The sequence below is a fragment of the Eleutherodactylus coqui genome, chromosome 1 (assembly GCF_035609145.1).
Source record: "Eleutherodactylus coqui strain aEleCoq1 chromosome 1, aEleCoq1.hap1, whole genome shotgun sequence".
Lineage (NCBI taxonomy): Eukaryota > Metazoa > Chordata > Amphibia > Anura > Eleutherodactylidae > Eleutherodactylus > Eleutherodactylus coqui.
The window spans coordinates 10658947-10680867 of NC_089837.1; the positions used below are offsets into that span (position 1 = coordinate 10658947).

Consider the following 21921-nt stretch of genomic DNA (forward strand, 5'->3'; position numbering starts at 1 on the left):
GATCCAACTTTAATTCTCTAAACTACAACTCTCCCTACTGTCTGCACAGCAGCAGTATGCTCACTCCCCTCCTAGCATAACATGACATCCTACGACCAAACAAAGCAAGCATTGGAATCTTTTGTCAAAAGCCGACTTTTGGCCCAAATAGCTAATTCACAGACAAAACATAAACCAGTTCTAGCTCTAACCAACTCCTCAACAGGTGACAAACACTTTCAACAGACACTTAAAAGAGATTATGCAGATCTATTTTGAAGACTTTTATAGGGCATCCCCCACTAACATAAATGATATTGAAGCCTGGCAAGACACCCTTAAGCTACCCAAACTCATGTTGGAAGAAACCAACCTCCTGGAATTACCATTCTCTGAAGAGGAAGTATGTGCAGTGGTGACAACCTTGCCAAATAGCAAAGCCCCAGGCCCTGATGACTATATTAATGAATGCTACAAAATCCTGCAAGTAGAACTAATACTCTCTATAATAAATGTGTTCAGGTTGACATGCTCCTCAACTCTAGAATTGTCTTTATACTTAAAACCATTGGGTGGAGACTACATTGGTACCATCAGATCGCCCAATTTCATTTTTGAACTACTATACAAATACTTAGCAAAACACCTGGCCAATCACCTCCAAAAAATACTCCTGAGCATTATTCACCCATCCAAAGAGACTTGACTGGCCAAAGACAATTAACCAAGAACACCCAAACCCCCATCACAGCAACCATTGAGGCTAAATATCCAAACAAATGCCCCCCAAACGTTTCTGCTTAGTCTGGAGACAGAAAAAAGCATTTAATAAGGTATCTTGGCTTTCTGCATTCTACCCTGAGGTAGAGATGCTTTGGCAAGCTTTTGAATTCTCGTATCACCCTTACAATAGATGGGCATAATACACACCGCATAGATATATTCAGGGGGGGGGGGGGGTCAGACAGGGCTGCCCTCTTTCACCCTTGCTTTTTAATCTCTCACTAGATCTCCTCATGCACCATTTCCAATCAGCAACCTTACAACAAACAGCCCACCAATACCACACCAACATGAGAGTGACAACTTTTGCAGATGATATCCTCTTGATTATCAAAAACCCAACTGTAACCTTCTCGTTGGTACTCCAAGACCTCCAAAAATTACACCCTCAACATGGAGAAAACAAAGGCCCTATTAATAAATGGCCCATCAATAACCTTTTTATTGACAGACACCCTTTCACAGACTAGAATAAAAATAACCTTTAATTCATGTAAGATATAAAAGCAGATGTAGGATATGTTTCTATTTATTCTTTATTTTATCAAGAAAAAGCATAGAAATGTCAACAGTTGTATTGTTACATGGGTTGAGATTTACATACAATCTTAGTGGAACAGTGCTAAGCAAACAGTTTTTTATTTTTATTTTTAACAGGTGAAGGGGAGAGGAGTGGGGTGTGGAGGGGAGAGTAGGTGAGGTGGGGGTGAGGGAAGGGTGAGCGCATCTCGCGTACCTGGCGACTATATTTCTGAGGAATTACTAATCCATAGTCGATACTCAATTACTTAGAGAGAGGTGAGTTACAACAGGAAGTTTAGATACCACGGATGTGAGGGAAGCTAAGATCCTGCTCTGTTGTGGTTCTTTTTTGTGGGGTGGGAAGTGATTACCTGGCCAGGGATCCCATGTTTTCCCAAATTGCTCATGTGTCCTACTTGACCAACTCGACAGCTCCTCGAATCTACGGATTTCATTGACCTTTGCCAACCACTGAGTAAAGGTAGGTGCCTGGGGTTGGAGCCAAGCTGGGGTATTAAAGTTTTCGCTGCTGACAGGAGGTGCGTGGTCAAATTCGTTTTTGAGGGTCTGAAATCTACCGATGGTTTTGCTAGAAAAATGTGTTCTGGAAGAAGGTTGAAGAAGCTATCAACTATTTCTCGTATTTTAGTTTCGATCTGATTTCAAAAAGGTCTTATTCGTGGGCAGGACCACCAGATGTGCACCAGAGAACCAATATGTTCCTTACATCGCCAGCATGCGTTAGACTTAGAGAGTTTGTAGGCATAAAGCCATTCTGGTGTTTTATACCATCGTGTTAGGATTTTATAATGATTTTCTTGTAATCTGATGCATCTGGAGTGGCTGTGTGCACTGCCTAGAATAGACTTTACCTCTTTATCTGACAATTGTATCTTGAGCTCCGTTTCCCAGGATCTGATAAATGTGGGTCTGGTACTGTCTTGGTGGGCAACAAACTTTTTTTTGAGGAGTGAGAGTTTCCTGCTGTGTGTGCATTGGGCAGCGGCAATTCGCTCAAATTCAGTTAATGGGCGTGAGGAAGTGAACGTTTTGTTAAACTTGTCTAGGGTTTTAGATAAGTGTAGAGTTTGTAGATGGTTGAGAGAGGGGTGTGGGACCATTGCTAGTAGTTTTTCGGTGAGCTGTGTGCCTTTGGTAATACGATGGAACCATAGATCTGCTATGGTAAGTTTATCAAGAGTAGACCACAGTCAGTTGTTCTGTATGCTTATCTAGTTTTATATTCAGAAACTCCGGAATGAGAGTCAATGGTGCTATAGGAGATGGGTGAGGAGCTAGCTCTCCTTTTAAGGAATCCCAGGCTTCGCATGCACCGCTCAGGAGAGGATCGCTTGAGGCCTTTTTGTAGATTTTACTTGAGGGGCACCATAGGTCCTTTAAGATGGTTGTTCCATATGATGCTTGCGCTAGCGAGCTTACGATTGGGTTTTTTGAGGGTTTGACTAGTTCTAGCCATCTGTTAAGTTGGATTGCTTTGTAGTATTGTGCCATGTCAGGGAGATTAATACCTCCATTCTCCCTTCTCTGCACTAAAAGCTTATGTGATAAACGCGGTCTTCTGTTATTCCAGAGAAATCTGGAGAAAATTGATTTGACGCATTTGAAGGAGTTTGGTAGGCGGATCGGTATCATCTGTAGTTTGTATAGAGTTTTTGGCACAATGTATGTTTGGATCAGGTTTTTCCTGCCGAACCAGGTAAGAAATGGCAAGTTGTATGTTTTTAAGAGTGCTGTTATCTCTTCTAGGCGAGGGGTGAAGTTTTTGTTATATAAGTTCTCAAGGTTTTTTGTAATTTGTATCCCCAGATAGTCAATGTGGGTTTTAGCCCAGCTAAAAGGGGAGGATGTCTGAAGTTTTTTCGCAGTTGGCGGAGGAAGAGTAATATTTAATACGGTGGATTTAGAGACATTTACTTTAAAATTCGAGATTGAGCCTTATGTTTGTAGTATTTCATTGATTCTGTCAAGGCTCTTTTCCAGGTTTGTTAGGATAAAAAGTATGTCATCTGCGAAGGCTAACGTTTTGATTGAGTGGTGGTTCAGCTTTAACCCTTGTAAGACAGTTACTCTGTCTTACCATCTGTAGTAGGATTTCTATTGAAAGAATAAAGAGGGTAGGGGAGAGGGGACAGCCTTGTCTTGTGCCATTTGAGATTGAAAAGGGCGGGGAATATATGTCATTGACTTTTATTTTCGCATGTGGATTTGAATATAATGTGAATATAGCTTGGATTAGTGCAGATGGGAATTTAAATTTGTCTAGTACGACTCGCATAAAGGTCCAATCTACTCTATCAAATGCTTTTTCAGCATCAATTCCTAAGAGTGTTAGAGGTATTTTTTTGTTTTGAGCGTATTTTATTATATGCAGGAGGCGAGTTGAGTTGTCCTTACCCTCTCGGCCCGCTATAAATCCGGATTGTTCTTCATTGATCAGGTTTGGAATGGCTTTGTTAATTCTTCTGGAGACTAGTTTAGCCTATAGTTTGACGTCTAAATTTAGGAGCGTTATAGGCCTATAGCTGCTACACAAAAGGGGGTCTTTACCCTCTTTATGGATAAGTGTGATAAAGGCCTCCTGAGCCTGTTTTGGCAGCTGTGCCCCCTTTAATAGAGCGTTGAAAGTGGAGACTAATTGTGGTAGTATAATCTTTTGGTATTTTTTATAGTAAGCCAGAGGGAGGCCGTCAGGGCCTGGACTTTTGTGCAGTGGAAAACTGTTCAGGACTAGTGTAAGTTCTTCAATGGAGACGGGTTTTACTAATTCGGAGGCCTCTTCACAACTCAGGCCAGGGAGAGCTAATGACAAGAGTAAGTCCTCGATTTTTTTCTTTTTATCATCGTTCCCCTGATTATCTGGTCTGTTCAGGTTGCATAATTCTGTGTAGAATTCCCGAAAGTTCTGAGCTATTTTAGTGGAGCTGTGGTGTATATCTCCTGCCCGGTCTACAGTGCTAGGGATATGTGTCTTGCTCCTGGCCTTTTTGATTAATTAGGTCATGAGTCTGCCTCCTTTGTTGTCGTGCGAATATAGTTGGTGTTTGAAGTAGAGTAGGGATTTTGCAAACTTGTTATTAAGAATATCTTTTAGCCTTTCTCTAAGCTCGGTTAGTTTTAATTGGGCCTCCTGTGCTTTTTTTTGTTTTGCTATCTGCTCTAGAATAGAGATTTGTAGGAGTATGCCGTCAATCTCTTTTTGATTGCGTTTTTTCTGGGCTGCTCCTAGTGCTATGAATACGCCTCTGATGAATGCCTTGTGTGTCTTCCAAACCAGTGGCTTCTTTTCTGCGGTCTGAATGTTTTCCTTAAAGAAGAGTTCTAAATGATTGGATATGGTTTTAGCCATTTCCTGGTTTTCTAATAGTGACTCATTCAGTCTCCAGGTCCAGCTTTTACGCACTGAGCCCGTTTGGGCAAGGGATGCTGTAACAGGGGCATGGTCGGAAACTGTTATGTTTCCTATGTTTGAATTCCTTATTTGGTGGATTAAAGAGGAGGAGGTGAAGATGTAGTCAATTCTTTGGTGTGATCTGTGTACCTGAGAGTAAAAGGAGTAGTCTTTAGTTGATGGGTTAAGGGTGCTCCATACTTCAATGACCTGAATTTCTTGGAGTGTGTTTAGCTGTTTTTTCCTCGCTTTCTGAGGTATCTGGGATTTTCCTGAGGATGAGTCATGAATAGGGTTAAGAGTAAGATTGTGATTGGCTCCTAAAATTATCTTGCCTTCTGCAAATAACTTAAGTTTATTTAAAGCTTCCAGTAGCCATGGAATCTGGTTTTGGTTAGGGGCATAAAGATTTGCCAGGGTTAATGTTTCTGAGTGTATCTTGCCCTTTAAGAAGAGCATTCTTCCTTCTGTGTCTGCGAGTTTGTTCTCAAGGGTGAATGGTACCGAGGAGAGGAGCGCTATGGCGACTCCTTTGGATGCACGTGAGGGGTGCAGTTGTGTTCGGAGAAAACTTCTGCTGTGGGGAAATAAGTTCAGAGAAAAATGGAGAGATGGGATAAAGTGGTTAGAATTAACCCGTTTAACACGTGTCCAGCTTTGACACCCAATAGTTGTATGAAGCAGAGGAATCACGGAGGATGTTGGTATGCACTGCCTCACCATCTTTTTACACTGTTTCCTCCTATTCAGCCTAGACTGGGTAGTGGTGACAGTCTGGCTGGGCTGCATTAAAACTGGCAAAGGCCTTGGAGAGAGTTCCCCTCCATGCGCTGGACATACTGCCTGTTCCCCACATCTCCCCTGCTATTTGGCCCACTGAACTACGTCCTCTACTGCTAGTGTTGTCAGATGGGAACTTTAGCATCAGCTTTTCCACCAGGCCCTGTGGTATTGCATCACTCTCATACTCCTTTCCTCTTCGGGAATGAGAGTAGAAAGGTTTTCCTTATACCATGGGTCGAAAAGGGTGTACCCCCAGTAATCCGTGTTGGCCAAAATGCGTTTAACATGAGGGTCATGGGAAAGGCAGCTTAACATGAAGTCAGCCATGTGTGCCAGAGTCGCAGTACACAGCACATCGCTGTCCTCACTAGGAGGATGACTCTCAGTCTCTTCCACTTCCTCCTCTTCAGCCCATACACGCTGAACAGATGTAAAGGAAGTAGCATGGGTACCCTCTGCAGTGTGGGCAGCAGTCTCTTCCCCCTCATCTTCCCCCTCCTTCTTCTCTTCCTCCTCCTCCTCCAATATGCTCTGAGAAACAGACCTGAGGGTGGTCTGGCTATCAAGCGACGTATTGTCATCCCCCATCTCCTGTTCTATCCACAACGCGTCAGTCTTAATGCTTAGCAGCGACCATCTTGGCAGGATGGTTACGCTGATAATGGCGGCATCGCCACTCACCATTTGTATTGACTCCTCAAAGTTTCCTAACACCTGACAGATTTCAGATATCCATGCCCACTCCTCTCTGAAGAAGTGCAGAGGCTGATTACCACTCTGTCGGGCATGTTGCAGCTGGTATTCAAAAATGGCTCTACACTGCTCGCAAACTCTGGCCAACATGTGCAAAGTTGAATTACAGCACGTGGGCACGTTACACAACAATTGGTGAACTGGCAGATGGAAGCACTCTTGCAGTGTCCTGAGGGTGGCAGCATCTGTGGTGGACTTTCTGAAATGTGCACACACGTAACACATCTTGCTGAGCAGTTCAGACAAATTGGGGTAGTTTTTAGGAAAGCGCTGAACCAACAGATTGAACACGTGGGCCAGGCATGCCATGTGTGTTAGTCTAAAAAGTTGCAGAGCCGCCACCAGGTTATGCCCATTGTCACACACGACCATGCCTGGTTGGAGGTTCAGCGGCGAAAGCAACAGATCTATCTGCTCCGTCAAACCCTGTAACAGTTCTTGGGCGGTGTGTCTCTTGTCACCTAAGCTCAGGAGTTTCAGCACGGCCTGTTGACGCTTCCCCATGGCAGTGCTGCAGTGCCTCGAGCTACCAAATGAAGGCGACGTGTTCACAGTTGGTAATTGAGAGGTGGAGGAGGAGGGTGGTGGTGGAGGAAGTGGCATAATAAGCTGGAGAAAGCATGACCGAGGTAGGACCCGCAATTCTCGGTGTGGGTAGCATGTGAGCGAACCCACGGTCAGACTCGGTCCCAGCCTCCACCAGGTTAACCCAATGTGCCGTGAGGGAGATGTAGTGTCCATGCCCGCCAGCACTTGTCCACGTGTCGGTGGTTAAATTGATGTTCCCAGTAACCAGGTTGGTGAGGGCACGGTTGAAATTCTGTGACAGCGTAGTGTAGTGCGGGGACAGCGCAGCGGGAAAAATAGTGGCGACTGGGGACGGAGTAGTGAGGGACGGCGGACGACATGAGGTTGCGGAAAGCATTCGTTTCTACCAGCCAATATGGCAGCATCTGAAGGGTCAGTAGTTTGGCGATATGCACATTTAGCGATTGTGCATGTGGGTGGGTGCCTGCATATTTGCGCTTGCCCTCTAATGTTTGTGTTATGGAGAGCTGAATGCTGCTATGGACACATTGGTGGAGGCAGTGGAGGACCGTGCAGGTGAAGGGGTGGGTGCAAGGCAGGAGATGCTTGTGCCTGCGGCCTGGGAGGAGGATTGCATATCAGTGCCAGCATGTGACACAGGGGAAGAGGCATTGTTGTGACCCGCAGGTGGTGAATGGCCTTTGTTCCACCTTGTTGGGTGCTTAGCTATAATATTCCTGCGCATGCTGCTGGGGGTCAGGCTGGTAGTGGTGGCTCCCCTGCTGATCTTGGTGCAGCAAAGGTTGAACACTGTTCGTCAGTCGTCCGCGCTCTCATTGAAAAACCTCCAGACCTTCGAACACCTAGCTCTCTGCATGGGAGCTTGCCGCGAGGGGGTGCTGTGAGGAACAGTTGGGGAATTTCTTGCTCTGGCCCTGCTTCTCCTTCTGGCCACCACACTGCCTCTTCCAACCTGTTCTGGTGCTGCACTTGCCTCCCCCTCTGAAGCGCTGTCTTCAGTAGGCTTACCAACCCAGGTCGGGTCAGTCACCTCATCATCCACCAGCTCTTCCTCTGAATCCTGAGTCTGCTCCTCCCTCAGACTTACAGTCCTAAGAACAACCTCACTGACAGACAATACCCCTTGAGGCACTACTTGGAAGTCCCCACACTCATTACCTTGAGACTGTGAAAGGTCCAAATTTTGGGCATCGGTCACGACAAACTCCTCAGGTGGCTGATTAACCATTGTTTGTGACTCAGGGGAGGGGCCTGAGAACAGTTCCTATGAGTATTCCTGTTCTGAATCTCTCCTTTTCCTGAGTGACCAGGCTGGGAGGAAGGGGGATCAGCGTGAGGATTCACAGGTCCAGTCCCTTGATTAACATTAGTGGACTGCATGGAAGACTGGGTGGTGGATAAATTAGTGGACACATTATCCGCTATCCACGTCATCACCTGATCGCGCTGTTGTGGTTTTATTAATTGTGTACCACGCGGACCTGCAAACTGTAAGATGAAGCTATGGAGCGTAGATACACTGCGTTCTACATGTCACTTAGCAGCAGTATTTTGCGTATGCTTTAAATAGACAGTGTAAAATGTGTGCAGTCTTGTTATGAAGTGTGGCTCACCAGAACGCACACAGGGGTATTTTGTGTACGAGTTAAGCCAAAATTAGACAGTTTAAAATGCATACAGTCTTGTAATATAATGCGGATCGCCAGGACACACACAGGGGTATTTTGCATAAGCTTTAAGCCAAAAATAAACTGTGTTAAATGCGTACAGTCTTGTTCTATAGTGTGGATCAACAGCGCACACAGAGGTATTTTGCGTACGCTTTAAGCCAAAATTAGACAGTGTAAAATTTGTACAGTTTTGTTATAAAGTGTGGATCGGGAGGACACAAACAGGGGTGTTTTGCGTACGCTTTAAGCCAAAAATAGACAGTGTAAAATGCATACAGTCTTGCTATATAGTGTGGATCGACAGGACACACAGAGGTATTTTGCGTATGCTTTAAGCCAAAAATAGATTGTGTTAAATTTGTACAGTCTTGTTCTATAGTGTGGATCGACAGGACACACACAGGACTATTTTGCATATGCTTTAAGTCAAAAATAGACAGTATAAAATTTGTATAGTCTTGTTCTATAGTGTGGATCGACAGGACACACACAAGGATATTTTTCATACTCTTTAAGCCAAAAATAGACAGTGTAAAATGCGTACAGTCTTGTTCTACAGTGTGGATCAAGAGGACACACACAGGGGTACTTTGCATACGCTTTAAGCCAAAAATAGACAGTGTAAAATTTGTACTTGTTCTATAGTGTGGATCGACAGGACACACACAGGGGTATTTTGCATATGCTGTAAGCCAAAAATAGACATTGTAAAATGTGTGCAGTCTTATTATATAGTGTGGATCGACAGGACACACACAGGGGTATTTTGCTTATGCTTTAAGCCAAAAATTAATAGTGTAAAATGTGTACAGTCTTGCTATATGGTGTGTATCGGCAGGACATACACAGGGGTATTTTGCGTACTCTTTAAGCCAAAAATAGACAGTGTAAAATCTTGTTATAAAGTGTGCATCGACAGGACAGGTTCACAGCAGTACTAGCATCCGAGTCCGCTTTAGGCCCACGATTGCTGAGGGTGTGGGCAGAGGCCAAGGTCCTTGGCGGGGTGAAACTCTGCCATGTGTGGGCACTCTGATTTCTCCATATTTAATACTGTCCCTGGGTTGCAGGGGTTCGCCTATGCAGAGTCCGAGGTCCTGGGGGGGATGTAACTGCGCCAGGTTTGGCCTGTGGAACCTCTTCGTGGTTCATCCAGTCTTTGGAGCAATGGAAGCAATCGTTACAGATTTACTGAGATGTTTGATGGGTCCACCTATAGACTTGCTATAGAAATGTTTCAGGGATCTGCCTATACACTTGCTACAGAAAGGTTTCGAGGGGTACTCCTATACTCTTGCTATAGAAATGTTTCAGGGGCTCGCCTATACTGTGGGTGCACAAAGATTTCCCATTGCGGTGTTTTAGCTATCTGGCACAAATACACTGAATGAAGTGTGCGGGGACACATGGATTTCCCATAGCTATGTAACCATGGCAACTTGGGTCAAACAAGGTGGAGGCTGGGACCGACCCTGACCCTGGGGCCGCTTACGTGCTTCCCACAGAGAGTATTGTGGTTCCTACCTCGGTCACGGTTTCTCAGGCTTATTATGCCACCTTCTCCTCCTCCTTGGGGTCTGGGGATCAGCGTTGGTCGGCATGCATTTGCTCTCGTGCTACAAATTACCACAGTTATCTGAGATAGTGGATTGGAGCTTTCACAGGAAGTGTAACTGATTTAATGAGACGTTCACAGGGTCACTGTATACCTGTGGTGGCTACTTTTGTGACAAACCAATCTTTGTTGTTAGTATGCGCTGCTATCGTCCACACTCTCAAAGAGGGTCGCTGCCTGGCCCTACCAACCCTCTGAAGTATGTGTCTCCAGTTCCTCCTCATTAAAGAAGCACTTACAAATAGACATGTGGGTGGTGTGGCTATCAAGTGAGAGTGTAGCATGAGGGCAGCTGAACGCTGCGCAGGGAAAATTTTGTGTGCCCTGTGGACGCAGGCTCGTGCGGGGGGTGCGGCAGCATGTAACCCAGGAGAAGAGGCAGCGGTGTCACCTGCAGGCGGTGATTGTCCTTGGTTGCAGCTAGTGTAGTGTTAAGCTAAGATGTTCCAGCGCGTGTGCATTGCTGCTTATGGACTGTCCTAAGTAAATTGTTAGGGGGGTAACCGCCAGGCTCTTGCCCCCAATTTGGCTTAATAGTTGGACTGGGGTTCCTCAGATACACCCATGCATGCTGCCCTATCCGTTTCTGTAGTATTTCCATCACTTTCTTATGTTTTCAGGTGTTTCACACAACCTCCCCCATGCGGAGTCCTCCATTGACTTCAATGGGGTTTGTTACTGGAAACGAGCTCTCGAGCATTATGAAAATTTTTGACTCGTGTAACGAGCACCCGGGCATTTTGCTGCTGGCTCATCTCTATTTCTGAGGTTTTATCAAGGTCCATGATGATCTATGGCTTCTAGAGAAACTCGTTGGACCGTTGCATGATTTCATCTATACTAAGCTAGGGAAGTCAATTCATCATAGTTCTCCTTGGTTATTGATCCAGGCCTGTAAATTCCTGGGTCCACTTTCTTACCTTTTTTGAAGATAGGGACAACATTTGCCCTTTTCCAATCTTCTGGGACTTCTTCTGTTCTCCAGGAAATTTCACAGATTCCAAAGCGTAGTTCAGCAATTACCTCCGCTGCTTCCTTTAGTATCCTAGGATGTAATTCAGCTGACCTGGAGACTTGAATTCATGTAAGTTAGCTAAGTGTCCCTCACCATCTCTCTGCTTATAGATGGCCTGCATTCTTTTATTCCCCCAATAATACAAGGAAGATCAGTTGATGTTTCATTTAATTTCTGAGAAAACAGATACAAAATAGGAATTTAAAAGTTCGGCCTTCTCAACAATACTTTTAACCATTTCACCATGTTCGTCTTGTAAACATCCAATAGCATCTTTTACTTTTATTTTGCTTTTGACATACCGCCCAAATCCTTTTTCATTGTTTTTGGCCTCTGTTGCAAGCCTCAATTCATTATTAGCGTTAGCTTTTCTGACCCTTGCCCTACAGTTTCTGCAGACCGCATTATATTCTTCCTTAGAAGTGCCCCCACTTTCTATTTGATAAACATATTTTTCTTCCTCTTTAACATGTGTGCAAGTTCTGTGTTCATCTATCCTTGTCTCTTTAAATGCTTCCCATTCTTCCTTCTTTTAGGGATTGTTAATGATTGTACTTTGAGAATCTTATGTTACAATTTTTCCAACTTTCTTGGACATTTCTGTACTTAAGAACATCCAGCTATTGGATTCTTCCTATCCTCTTTCTGAGTTCATTAAAATCTGCCTTTCTGAAATCCCAACTTGAGGTCTGAGTCTTTTTGGATCTTACTCCCTTATTATCCAAAATAATATCATAATCACCGCCTCCTAAGGTCCCAGCCACCCTTACTTCCTCAACCATTCCCTCCCTGTTGGTAAGAATTAGGTCCAAGATAGCAGATCCCCTTGTTTTCTTTTTTGTCTTTTGAAAGATAAAGTTGTCAGTAAGAGCGGATAAGAATTTGTTGGATCAATTACTTTTACCGGAGAGATTCCCAACAAATGTCTGCATAGCTAAAATCTCCCATGATCAGTATATCATACTTTTTGAGAACTTGACCATCTGTTGTAGAAAGATTTTATCCATATATTCTGCTTATCCATAAATGCCTACAATGGTGTCATTTCTGTTCTCTCCTTGTATTCTTACCCAAACAGTTTCTACAGAACTCCCAGCTCTGAAGCTTGAAACTCTGTGGAGATGATTGTTTTCCTAACATACAACACAACACCTCCTCCGCTTTTATCAGGTCTGTTTTTTATAAATACGTTGTATCCTTCAAGCATGTGTATCATCCCACCAAGTGTCCGTGATGTCTATGACATCATATTTCTCTTCCTGTGTTAGGAGCTCCAATTCTCCTTGTTTGTTTCCCAGCTTTGTGCATTTGTGTAGAAATATTATAGTTTGTGATCGGGGTCTCCTGCTCCTCTACTTTCCTTTTGATTCATTTCCTTTTTGTATTTGTTCTTTCTTTTCACTTCTAATAGCAAGGTTTTCAATGGTATTCATTAGCTGTATATTTTTGCTTGGCCTTTTACTTCTCTTCTCTTCTGGTGGGTGAGAGTCCATCTGGTCCAATCCCACAGAAAAGCAACAATAGAACAAATTATTGATAAAGTTTGGGCTGGCAATAATAGAAAAATGTCCAAGTACATTGAGCATCACAGATCACTGTGTATGGAGCGGGAAAGCCGCAGACCAGTCAGAGTGCCCATGTGGCCCCTGCCTATCCATAAAGGTGTATATAATAGATATGTGAGCATCAGAACCGGATCATGGAGCAATAGAAGAAGGCAGCGTGGTCTGATAAATTATGTTGTACTTCATGTGGATATACGGCTGCATCACTTTCCAGGAAAGAGTTGGAACAAAGATACACTGTGGAAACAAGACAACAAAATGGACACCAAAGGACACTTCAGAGGGCTTAACCCCTTAGTGACTAAGCCTGTTTGCACCTTAATGACCAAGCCAAATTTTAGAAATCTGACATGTGTCACTTTAACATAGAATAACTCAGTAAAGGTTTTGCATATCCAAGTTATTCTGACATTGTTTTTTCGCCACACATAGTACTTCATTCAGGTGATAAAAATAGACCAATAGAATTTGTGTATATTTATTAAAAGTGCCAAAAATGGGAACATTTTGAAAAATCACATTTTCAATTGCAATATCTCAAATGTGCGCAAACATACTGTACAATTTTTTAATAAGATATATATTTACATCTATTTACTTTATTCTGGACGCACAATTGAAAAAACTTTCTTTTTTTTAACCATTTAGGAGACGTATAAATTTAACATTGCTTGTCAGCATTTTGAAGAACACTTTGCTTTCCTACACCAAGCCAAGATTGCAAATGCTCATAGGTGTAAGAATTATAGATACCCCCACAAATGACCCCATTTTAAAAACTGCAGTGAGGGGTGTCAGGAATATTTTGACCCCACAGTTTTTTTTCAGGAGTTAATGCAATTTAGAGGAGAAAAAATAAAATGACATATTTTTGCAAATACGTCATTTTAAAGGCAGTTTTTTATTCTATAGTGCACATAAAAATGAGAATTTACACCCCAAAATACACCCCTTATTTGACCTGTGCTCAGAAACATACCCATTGTGGCCCTAATATTATGTCTCTATGCACAACGAAGTCCAAAATGAAAGGAGCAGCCGATGGCTTTCAGAACAGACATTTTGCTTGAAGGCATGTTAGGTCCCATTGCCCACTTGTACAGCTCTTGAGTGGCTAAAACGACAGAGAACCCCCACATATGACAGCATTTTAAAAACAAGATCCCTTAATGAATTCATTTAGGGGTCTACTGCATATCTTGACCCCACAGTTTTTTTTATGAATCTAAGCAAAGCAGGAAGATAAAAATATGATTTTCATTTTTTGGCAATTGTGTCATTTAAAAACAATTTTATTTGTACGAAGTACATTGGAATGAAAACTTTCACCCCAAAATGGATACCCATGTTTGTCCCATGTTCAGAAACATACCCATTTACCCATTGTAGCTCCAATCTACCTACAAATGTCAGCCAATCAGTCAGCCAATCAGAGGCCGCACTCACCCATTCATTGAATTCAATCAATGGCTGAATTCAATGAATGGGTGAGTGCTGCCTCTGATTGGCTTTGAGCAGGGACAAATCACAGGCAGTTCTCAGCTGTCATTCAATAGCTGAGAGCTGCCTCCGATTGGTCACACTGTGCAGCCAGTCAGAGGCAGCCCTTTTAGCAGGCAGGGATTTTAAATCTCCGCCTGGTGAATGCACTTCAGAATGGTCCAGGAGAAGACCCGGCTGGAGGCGCCTGAGCCTTGGCAACTGCAAAGAGGGGAGTATATATTTTTTTCACTGCAGGGCTTGCTAGCAGCCCATTGCTTTCAATGCAGTCGGTTATAGCGGCTTCTCCATGGAATTCAATGGGAGAACATTGCGCTCCCCTGCCACAGCTGTCACAGCTGTGCCAGAGGATCACGATCTTCACTTCATGTTCTCAATGGGGCTGCGTTGCTGCCACTGACCCCATTGAGCAGAAGGTAAAACCTCTGGTTGCGGCAGCATTCAGGGGCTTCACATCCAAAAAAGACGGATGCTGCTGTTACCTGCGTTTTAAAATCCACTGCCCTATATTTACCGCTATGCATTTTTGTGTGCAGGTAAACATCGGGCATGTGACTGCTACCATTGAAAAGCATTGGTTCTATATAGATGCGGATCGCAAATGCAGGTAGCATATGCACATAAAAAAGGCCTGTGTGACTGAGGCCTAAAACTGCTGGTCACTTTGCAAAAAAGGAGCCAAACACAGATTCATCGCAAAAGTTTTTTTAAAAAAGTTCTGAGGGTCAAAAGTTGTGACAGAAAGCAAATTTTTTTAAAAGGTATTTTTGTTTTTAACATAGCACTACATTGACCATCTAGATGAATTTCATATCTCTTTAATCAAAATGACCCACAATATAAATATGTCTGTTTTACTACATTGTGAACCATTCAATTCTACAGTGAAGAACATTTCTGTACTTACCCTCTACACAAGGTAATCACACCATTATCAGTAAATGTACCATAACCGTATTTGTCAGCTTTAGTAGAAAGTTGTATTATTCCACCCAGCATCAGATCTCCCGACTTCGTGATGTGCAGTGATTCTCCCATCAGTTCTAATTTGCATGCACGCTCCATAACACGTCTACCATCAATAAGAGTGAGGATCAGAAACAGGATGTATGTACTGTGCAGAGCCATTACCTGGTTGGAGACAATCACAATTATACTGGTCAATGAAGTCACATTCTATGAACATCTGTGCATGTTGGGTAATAACCACATATATCGAGAAAATCCACACCCAAATGTGTATTTCCTGAATGAAGCTCATAGGGATCTCACACTTTTACTTGGTACATTGACTATAACATTGTCCTATTTGTATTTGTTGTAATGCCTCCTCCACCGATCTCCTACAAATGATGTAGACAAGCTCTGGCTTAACAAGATTCTGGAAGAGAGTAACTGATCTCATAAATTCTGTATATTATATAGCTGTCCCTTTAACACCTTATGTATGTATACTGGGTTATGTGGAGGATTTGCCCTCTTCAAAATGTGAATACTTTTTTGGACTCTCAAAAATTGAAACAAGATTCATCAGACAGCGAATTTATAAATACAACTAGCTGATATACCTGGCTTCATCGAGTTAATTTGGTACTGGTGTTTCTCTGGTGTTCACACGGAAAATCTTATGAAGTCCTGGATAGTTTAGAGATACCGAGTAAAAAACTATGTTCACCATTTTGCATGGTTCTTTGCGTCACCCAGGAAACACCACGTGGAGGCAACCATGAGATGTTTTCTTTATATAAAATCACATCAGGAAGTGAGAGAATTAGATTCCAACGTAAAATTTGGACGCTAATTATTTTGTGCTTAGAATTGAATAATCGAGTTGGGACCCAATAACTTTTCCTATCTATGACATAATCAATGCTCGTGCCAAATTCCAAGTTTCTATGACATCGGGAAATGAGAGAATTGAATTCCATCCGTAAAATTTGGACGCTAGATCTTTTGCGCTAGAATTGAATAATTGAGTTGGGACCTATTACCTTTTCCTATTTATGACATAATCAATGCTCGTGCCAAATTTCAATTTTCTATGACATCGAGAAGTAAGAAAATTAGATTGCGCGCGTAAAATTTGGACGCTAATTTTTTTGTGCTTTAAATTGAATAATCGAGTTGGGACCCATTAACTTTTCCTATCTATGACATAATCAATGCTCGTGCCAAATTTCATGTTTCTACAACATCTGGAAGTGAGAGAATTAGATTCTGTATGTAAAATTTGGACGCTAATTCTTTTGCGCTAGAATTAAATAATCGAGTTGGGACCCATTAGCTTTTCCTATTTATGACATAATCAATGCTCGTACCAAATTTCAAATTTTTATGACATTGGGATGTGAGAGATTTAGATTCCATACGTATAATTTGGACGCTAATTCTTTTGCACTAGAATTGAATAATCGAGTTGGGACCCATTAGCTTTTCCTATTTATGACATAATCAATGCTCTTGCCAAATTTCAAATTTCTATGACATCAGGAAGTAAGAGAATTAGATTATGTACATAAAATTTTGACGCTAATTCTTTTGCGCTTTGAATTAAATAATCGAGTTGGGACCCATTAACTTTTCCTATTTATGACATAATCAATGCTCGTGAAAAAAATGTCATGTTTCTACGACATCGGGAAGTTGGAGAATTAGATTCCGTATGTAAAATTTGGACGCTAATTATTTTGCGCTAAAATTAAATAATCGAGTTGGGACCCCTTTACTTTTCCTATTTTGGACATAATCTATGCTTTTGCCAAATATTCTGTTTCTACAACATCGGGAAGTTGGAGAATTAGTGGCGAGTAAGTCAGTCAGTCAGGCTTTCGACTTTATGTATATAGATTAACTGACTTGCAGGTAGGGAAAACCATATAAATCTAAAAAGAGGAGCTTTAAAACAGTCTCAAGCTCTTTGGTCCACTTGGATTAACAACTCTGGATGAGCCTCTACTGTGTTAGTTCGAAACAGTATATTGTCACTCCTTAGGTAAAAGTAGAAGCAACAATAGTTAATATATGTTTAGGTATGTAATTTTTTGTTTTTTATACTACTGTTAAATAGAAATATATTTTACCCATATATTGTGTAATATATGAAGACTTAGACATTGTGATGAACTTTCTTTCCTCTTTGTAAGTGGAGAAGGGAGGCTGGGAGGGAGTTAGGTTGGTTTCAGGGAAGGGTACATTGTGTCTTAGATTACATGATTTGGTGAATTTATTACAATATAATAAAAAATATATAAATAAATAAAGGGTATTCCAAAAAACAATTCATATTATAAGGGTTTAAGAAAAAAAAAAAACATACAATACGCAGAGAAGGCATGTAAAAAGGTTTGGAATTCTAAATATATCATCATTAGTCCATTGGGAATGTAGAATATATAGATATATGTAGAGATGAGCGAGCACCAAAATGCTCGGGTGCTCGTTGCTCGAGTCGAACTTTTCGTAATACTCGAGAGCTCGTTTCGAGTAATGAACCCCATTGAAGTCAATCGGGGACTCGAGCATTTTTGTATGGGACCGATGCTCCACATAGGTGATGACTTGTGAAACACCAGAAAATATCAGAAAGTCCTGGAAACACCACAGAAACGGATAAGGAAGGGCAGGGGCAGCATGCATGGCTGCATCTGAGGCTCCCAGGTCCCACTATTAAGCCAAAATGGGGGCAAGAGTCTGGCGTCACCCCCCTAACAATTTACTTGGACAAAAAATTAGCAAGGCACACGCGCTGGCACATCTTAGCCAAGCAGCACACTCCCTGCAACTAAGGACAATCACTGCCTGCGGCTGACACCGCTGCCTCTTCTCCTGGGTTACATGCTGGCATTGCAGTCCAACCCCCCGCACGACCCACAGTGCACACAAAAGTTTCCCTGCGCAGCGTTCAGCTGCCCTCCTGCCACACGCTCGCTTCATAGCCACACCACCCTCATGTCTATTTATAAGTGCATACTGCATGAGGAGGAACCAGAGGCACACTACAGAGGGTTGGCAGGGCCAGGCAGCGACCCTCTTTGAAAATGTGGGTGTTAGCCCACAGTGCTGTTGAGAATTTATGATAAATTGACGTACGATCATCATTCCAATCCCGTGCCACCTCCATCACAAAATTGTCAGGAGACGTAAACATGGGCATAAAGGGGAATCAGGTGCCAGCACTTCTACACATCTCCACAATGCAGCAATACTCTGTGTGGGAAGCACGTGAGCGGGCCCAGGGTCAGGCTTGGTCCCAGCCTCCACCTTGTGTGACCCAAGGTGCTGCGAGTTACATAGCAATGGGAAATCCATGTGTCCCCACACAAATCATTCTGTGTAGGTGTCAGATAGCTGAACACCGCAATGGGAAGACTTTGAGTTCCTTGGGCTCGCCTATGCTGTCGGTACACAAAGATGGTTTTACACAGGAAGAAATCAGAGTGCCCAAACATTGCAGACTTTCGACCCTGCCAAGGACCTCGGCCCACATTTCTACCCTAGTCAATCAGTGTATTTGTGCCAGGCAGGTAAAACACCGCAATGGGAATTCTTTGTGCACTCAGACATAGGTGAGCCCCTGGAACCCAAGGAAAGTATTACACATAAAGAAATCAGAGCGCTCAAACATGGCAGGGTTTCACCGCGCCAAGGACCTCGGCGCACATTTCTACCCTAGTCAGTCAGTGTATTTGTGCCAGGCAGGTAAAACACAGCAATGGGAAGTCTTTGTGCACCCACAGCATAGGCGAGCCCAAGGAACTCAAACATGGTATTACACATGAGGAAATCAGAGTGCCCAAACATGGCAGAGTTTCACCCCGCCAAGGACCTCGGCCTACATTTCTACCATAGTCAGTCAGTGCATTTGTGCCAGGCAGGTAAAACACAGCAATTGGAAGTCTTTGTGCACCCACAGCATAGGCGAGCGCCTGGAACCCAAGGAAAGTATTACACAAAGAAATCAGAGCGCCCAAACATGGCAAAGTTTCACTCTGCCAAGGACCTCAGCCTCAGCTCACAACCTCATTAATCGTGGGCATAAAGCGGACTCAGATGCTAGTGCAGCTATAAACGTCTCATTAATGCAGTAACGCTCCTTTTGTTTGGCCGAAACCACTGTCTCAGATAACTGTGGTAACACGAGAAAAAATACATGTTGCCCAGCGCTGATCCCCAGACCGCAAGCAGGAGGAGGAGGTAGCATAATAAGGCGGAGAAACCATGACCAAGGTAGGACCCGCAATACTCTGTGTGGGAAGTACGTGAGTGGGCCCTGGGTCAGGCTCGGTCCCAGCCTCCACCTTGTGTGACCCAAGGTGCCCTGAGTTAAATAGCTATGGGAAATCCATGTGTCCACACACACTTCATTCTGTGTAGGTGTCAGATAGCTCAGCACCACATTGGGAAGTCTTTGAGTTCCTTGGGCTCGCCTATGCTGTGTATGCACAAAGATGGTATTACACAGGAAGAAATCAATGTGCCCAAACATGGCAAAGTTTCACCCCACCAAGGACCTCGGCCTTAGCCCACATTTCTGCCCAAGTCAGTTAATGTATTTGTGTCAGATAGGTAAAACACTGCGATGGGAAGTCTTTGTGCACCCACAGCATAGGCAGACCCCAGTAACATTTCTGTAGCAAGAGTATAGGCGGACTACAATAACATTTTTTATAGCATGAGAATAGGCGGACCCCAGTAACATTTCTGTAGCAAAAGTATAGGGAAACTCCAGTAACAATTCTGTTTCAAGAGAATAGGCGGACACCAGTAACATTTCTGCAGCAAAAGTATAGGCGAACCCCTCAAACCATTCAGTAGAAACTGCATAGGCGGACCCCAGTAACATTTTTTATACCAAGAGTATAGGTGGATCCCAGTAACTTTTCTGTAGCAAGAGTGTAGGCGAACCTCTGAAACATTGGTGTACCAAGAGTATAGGCAAACACCTGAAAAAATTTGGTTACCAAGAGTGTAGGCGAAGGCCATAAAAATTAGTTAGATAACAGTATAGGCGAGGGCCAGAAAAATTGGTGTACCAAGAGTACAAGTGCACCCCTGAAAAATTGGTCAACCGGGAGGGCAGGTGAAACCCATAAACATTTTTTTAAAGATACAGCTCGCTGTTGCTTAATTTGTAACAGAGCCTGGAGGCAACCCTGTGAAAAAAATTGGTGTCTGTTAAAGTATCAATATTTTTGAAACTTTGAAAAATTAAAAAAAAACTTTTAAACAGAGCCTTTTGGGCCCCAGAAAAATTGGTAGTTGAGCGTGATGACATGCTGTTTTAGGAGGAGGAGGAGTAATAATATCCGAGAGTGATTAACAAAGCTAATTCCCCCTTTTTTTGTAGTGATAGAGGATGCTTTTTTCTCCTGTTGCAACTACAAGAATCATTAGGTTCTGCTTCTTTCTGCCGGTGGAGAAGAGAAGTCTGGGGAAATCCAGCCTTTGTTCATCTTCATGAGTGTAAGCATGTTGGCACTGGCAGTTGACAGGCAGGTATGCTTATCCTTGATGATTCCCCCAGCTGCACTAAACACTCTCTCTGACAATACGCTAGCGGCAAGGCAGTTCAGCACCTCCAGGGCGTACAGCGCAAGTTCGTGCCACGTGTCCAGCTTAGACACCCAAAAGTTGTATGGAGCAGAGGCATCAAGCAGGATGGTGGTACGATGGACTACGTACTCCCTCACCATCTTTTTACATTGCTCCCTCCGACTCAGCCTTGACTGGGGAGTGGTGACACAGTCTTGCTGGGGAGCCATAAAGCTGGCAAAGGCCTTGGAGAGTGTTCCCCTGCCTGCGCTGGACACGCTGCCTGATCCCCGCTCCTTCCCTGCTACTTGGCCCTCTGAACTGCGTTTTCTGCCACTAGCGCTGTTAGATGGTAACTTTAGCAACACTTTTCTCACCAGGGCCCTGTGGTATTGCATCACTCTCGTACCCCTTCCTTTCCAGGAATGAGAGTGGAATGATTCTCCTTATACCGTGGGTCGAGAAGGGTGTACACCCAGTAATCCGTGTTGGCTAGAATGCGTCTAACGTGAGGGTCACGGGAAAGGCAGCCTAACATGAAGTCAGCCATGTGTGCCAGGGTCCCAGTACACAACACATCGCTGTCCTCACCAGGAAGATGACTTTCAGGATCCTCCTCTTCCTCCTCCTCCTCTTCAGCCTATACACGCTGAACAGATAAGAGGCCAGCTGTCTCTTCCCCCTCCTCCTCCTCCTCCTCCTGCTCCCGCTCCTCCTCCTCCTCCAAAAAACACTGAGATATAGACATGAGGGTGGTCTGGCTATCAAGCGGCATACTGTCATCTCCAATCTCCTGTTCCAACCGCAAACCATTGGCCTTTGTGCTTTGCAGCAAACTTCTCAGCAGGCAAAGCAGCGTGATGGTAACGCTAATGATTGCGGCATCGCCGCTCACCATTTGGGTAGACTTCTCAAAGTTTACGAGGACCTGGCAGACATCCATGCCCACTCCTCAGTAAATAATTGTGGAGGCTGACTACCACTCCCGTGCCCATGTTGCAGCTGGTATTCCACTATTGCTCTACGTTGCTCGTACAGCCTGGCCCACATGTGCAGCGTAGAATTCCAGAGTGTGGGCATGTCGCACAGCATTTAGTGCTCTGGCAGCTGAAATAGACATTGCAGGGTCCTCAGGGTGGCAGCGTCCGTGGTGGACTTGTGTAAATATGCGCAGATGCACCGCACCTTGCCGAGCAGGCCGGACAAGTGGGGGTAGTTTTTCAAAAACCACTGAACCAACAGATTGA

The 21921-nt window shown here is 43.6% G+C and overlaps 1 protein-coding gene across 1 annotated transcript in view; it reads right to left on the minus strand.

Annotated features, from left to right (window-relative positions):
* Positions 1 to 21921, minus strand: part of LOC136619031 (vomeronasal type-2 receptor 26-like) — a 178826-nt gene that overhangs the window by 132350 nt on the left and 24555 nt on the right. The window contains exon 2 of the mRNA XM_066594373.1: positions 15051 to 15274. Coding sequence (XP_066450470.1) covers positions 15051 to 15274 — 224 coding nt within the window. The remainder of the gene's footprint in view (positions 1 to 15050; positions 15275 to 21921) is intronic.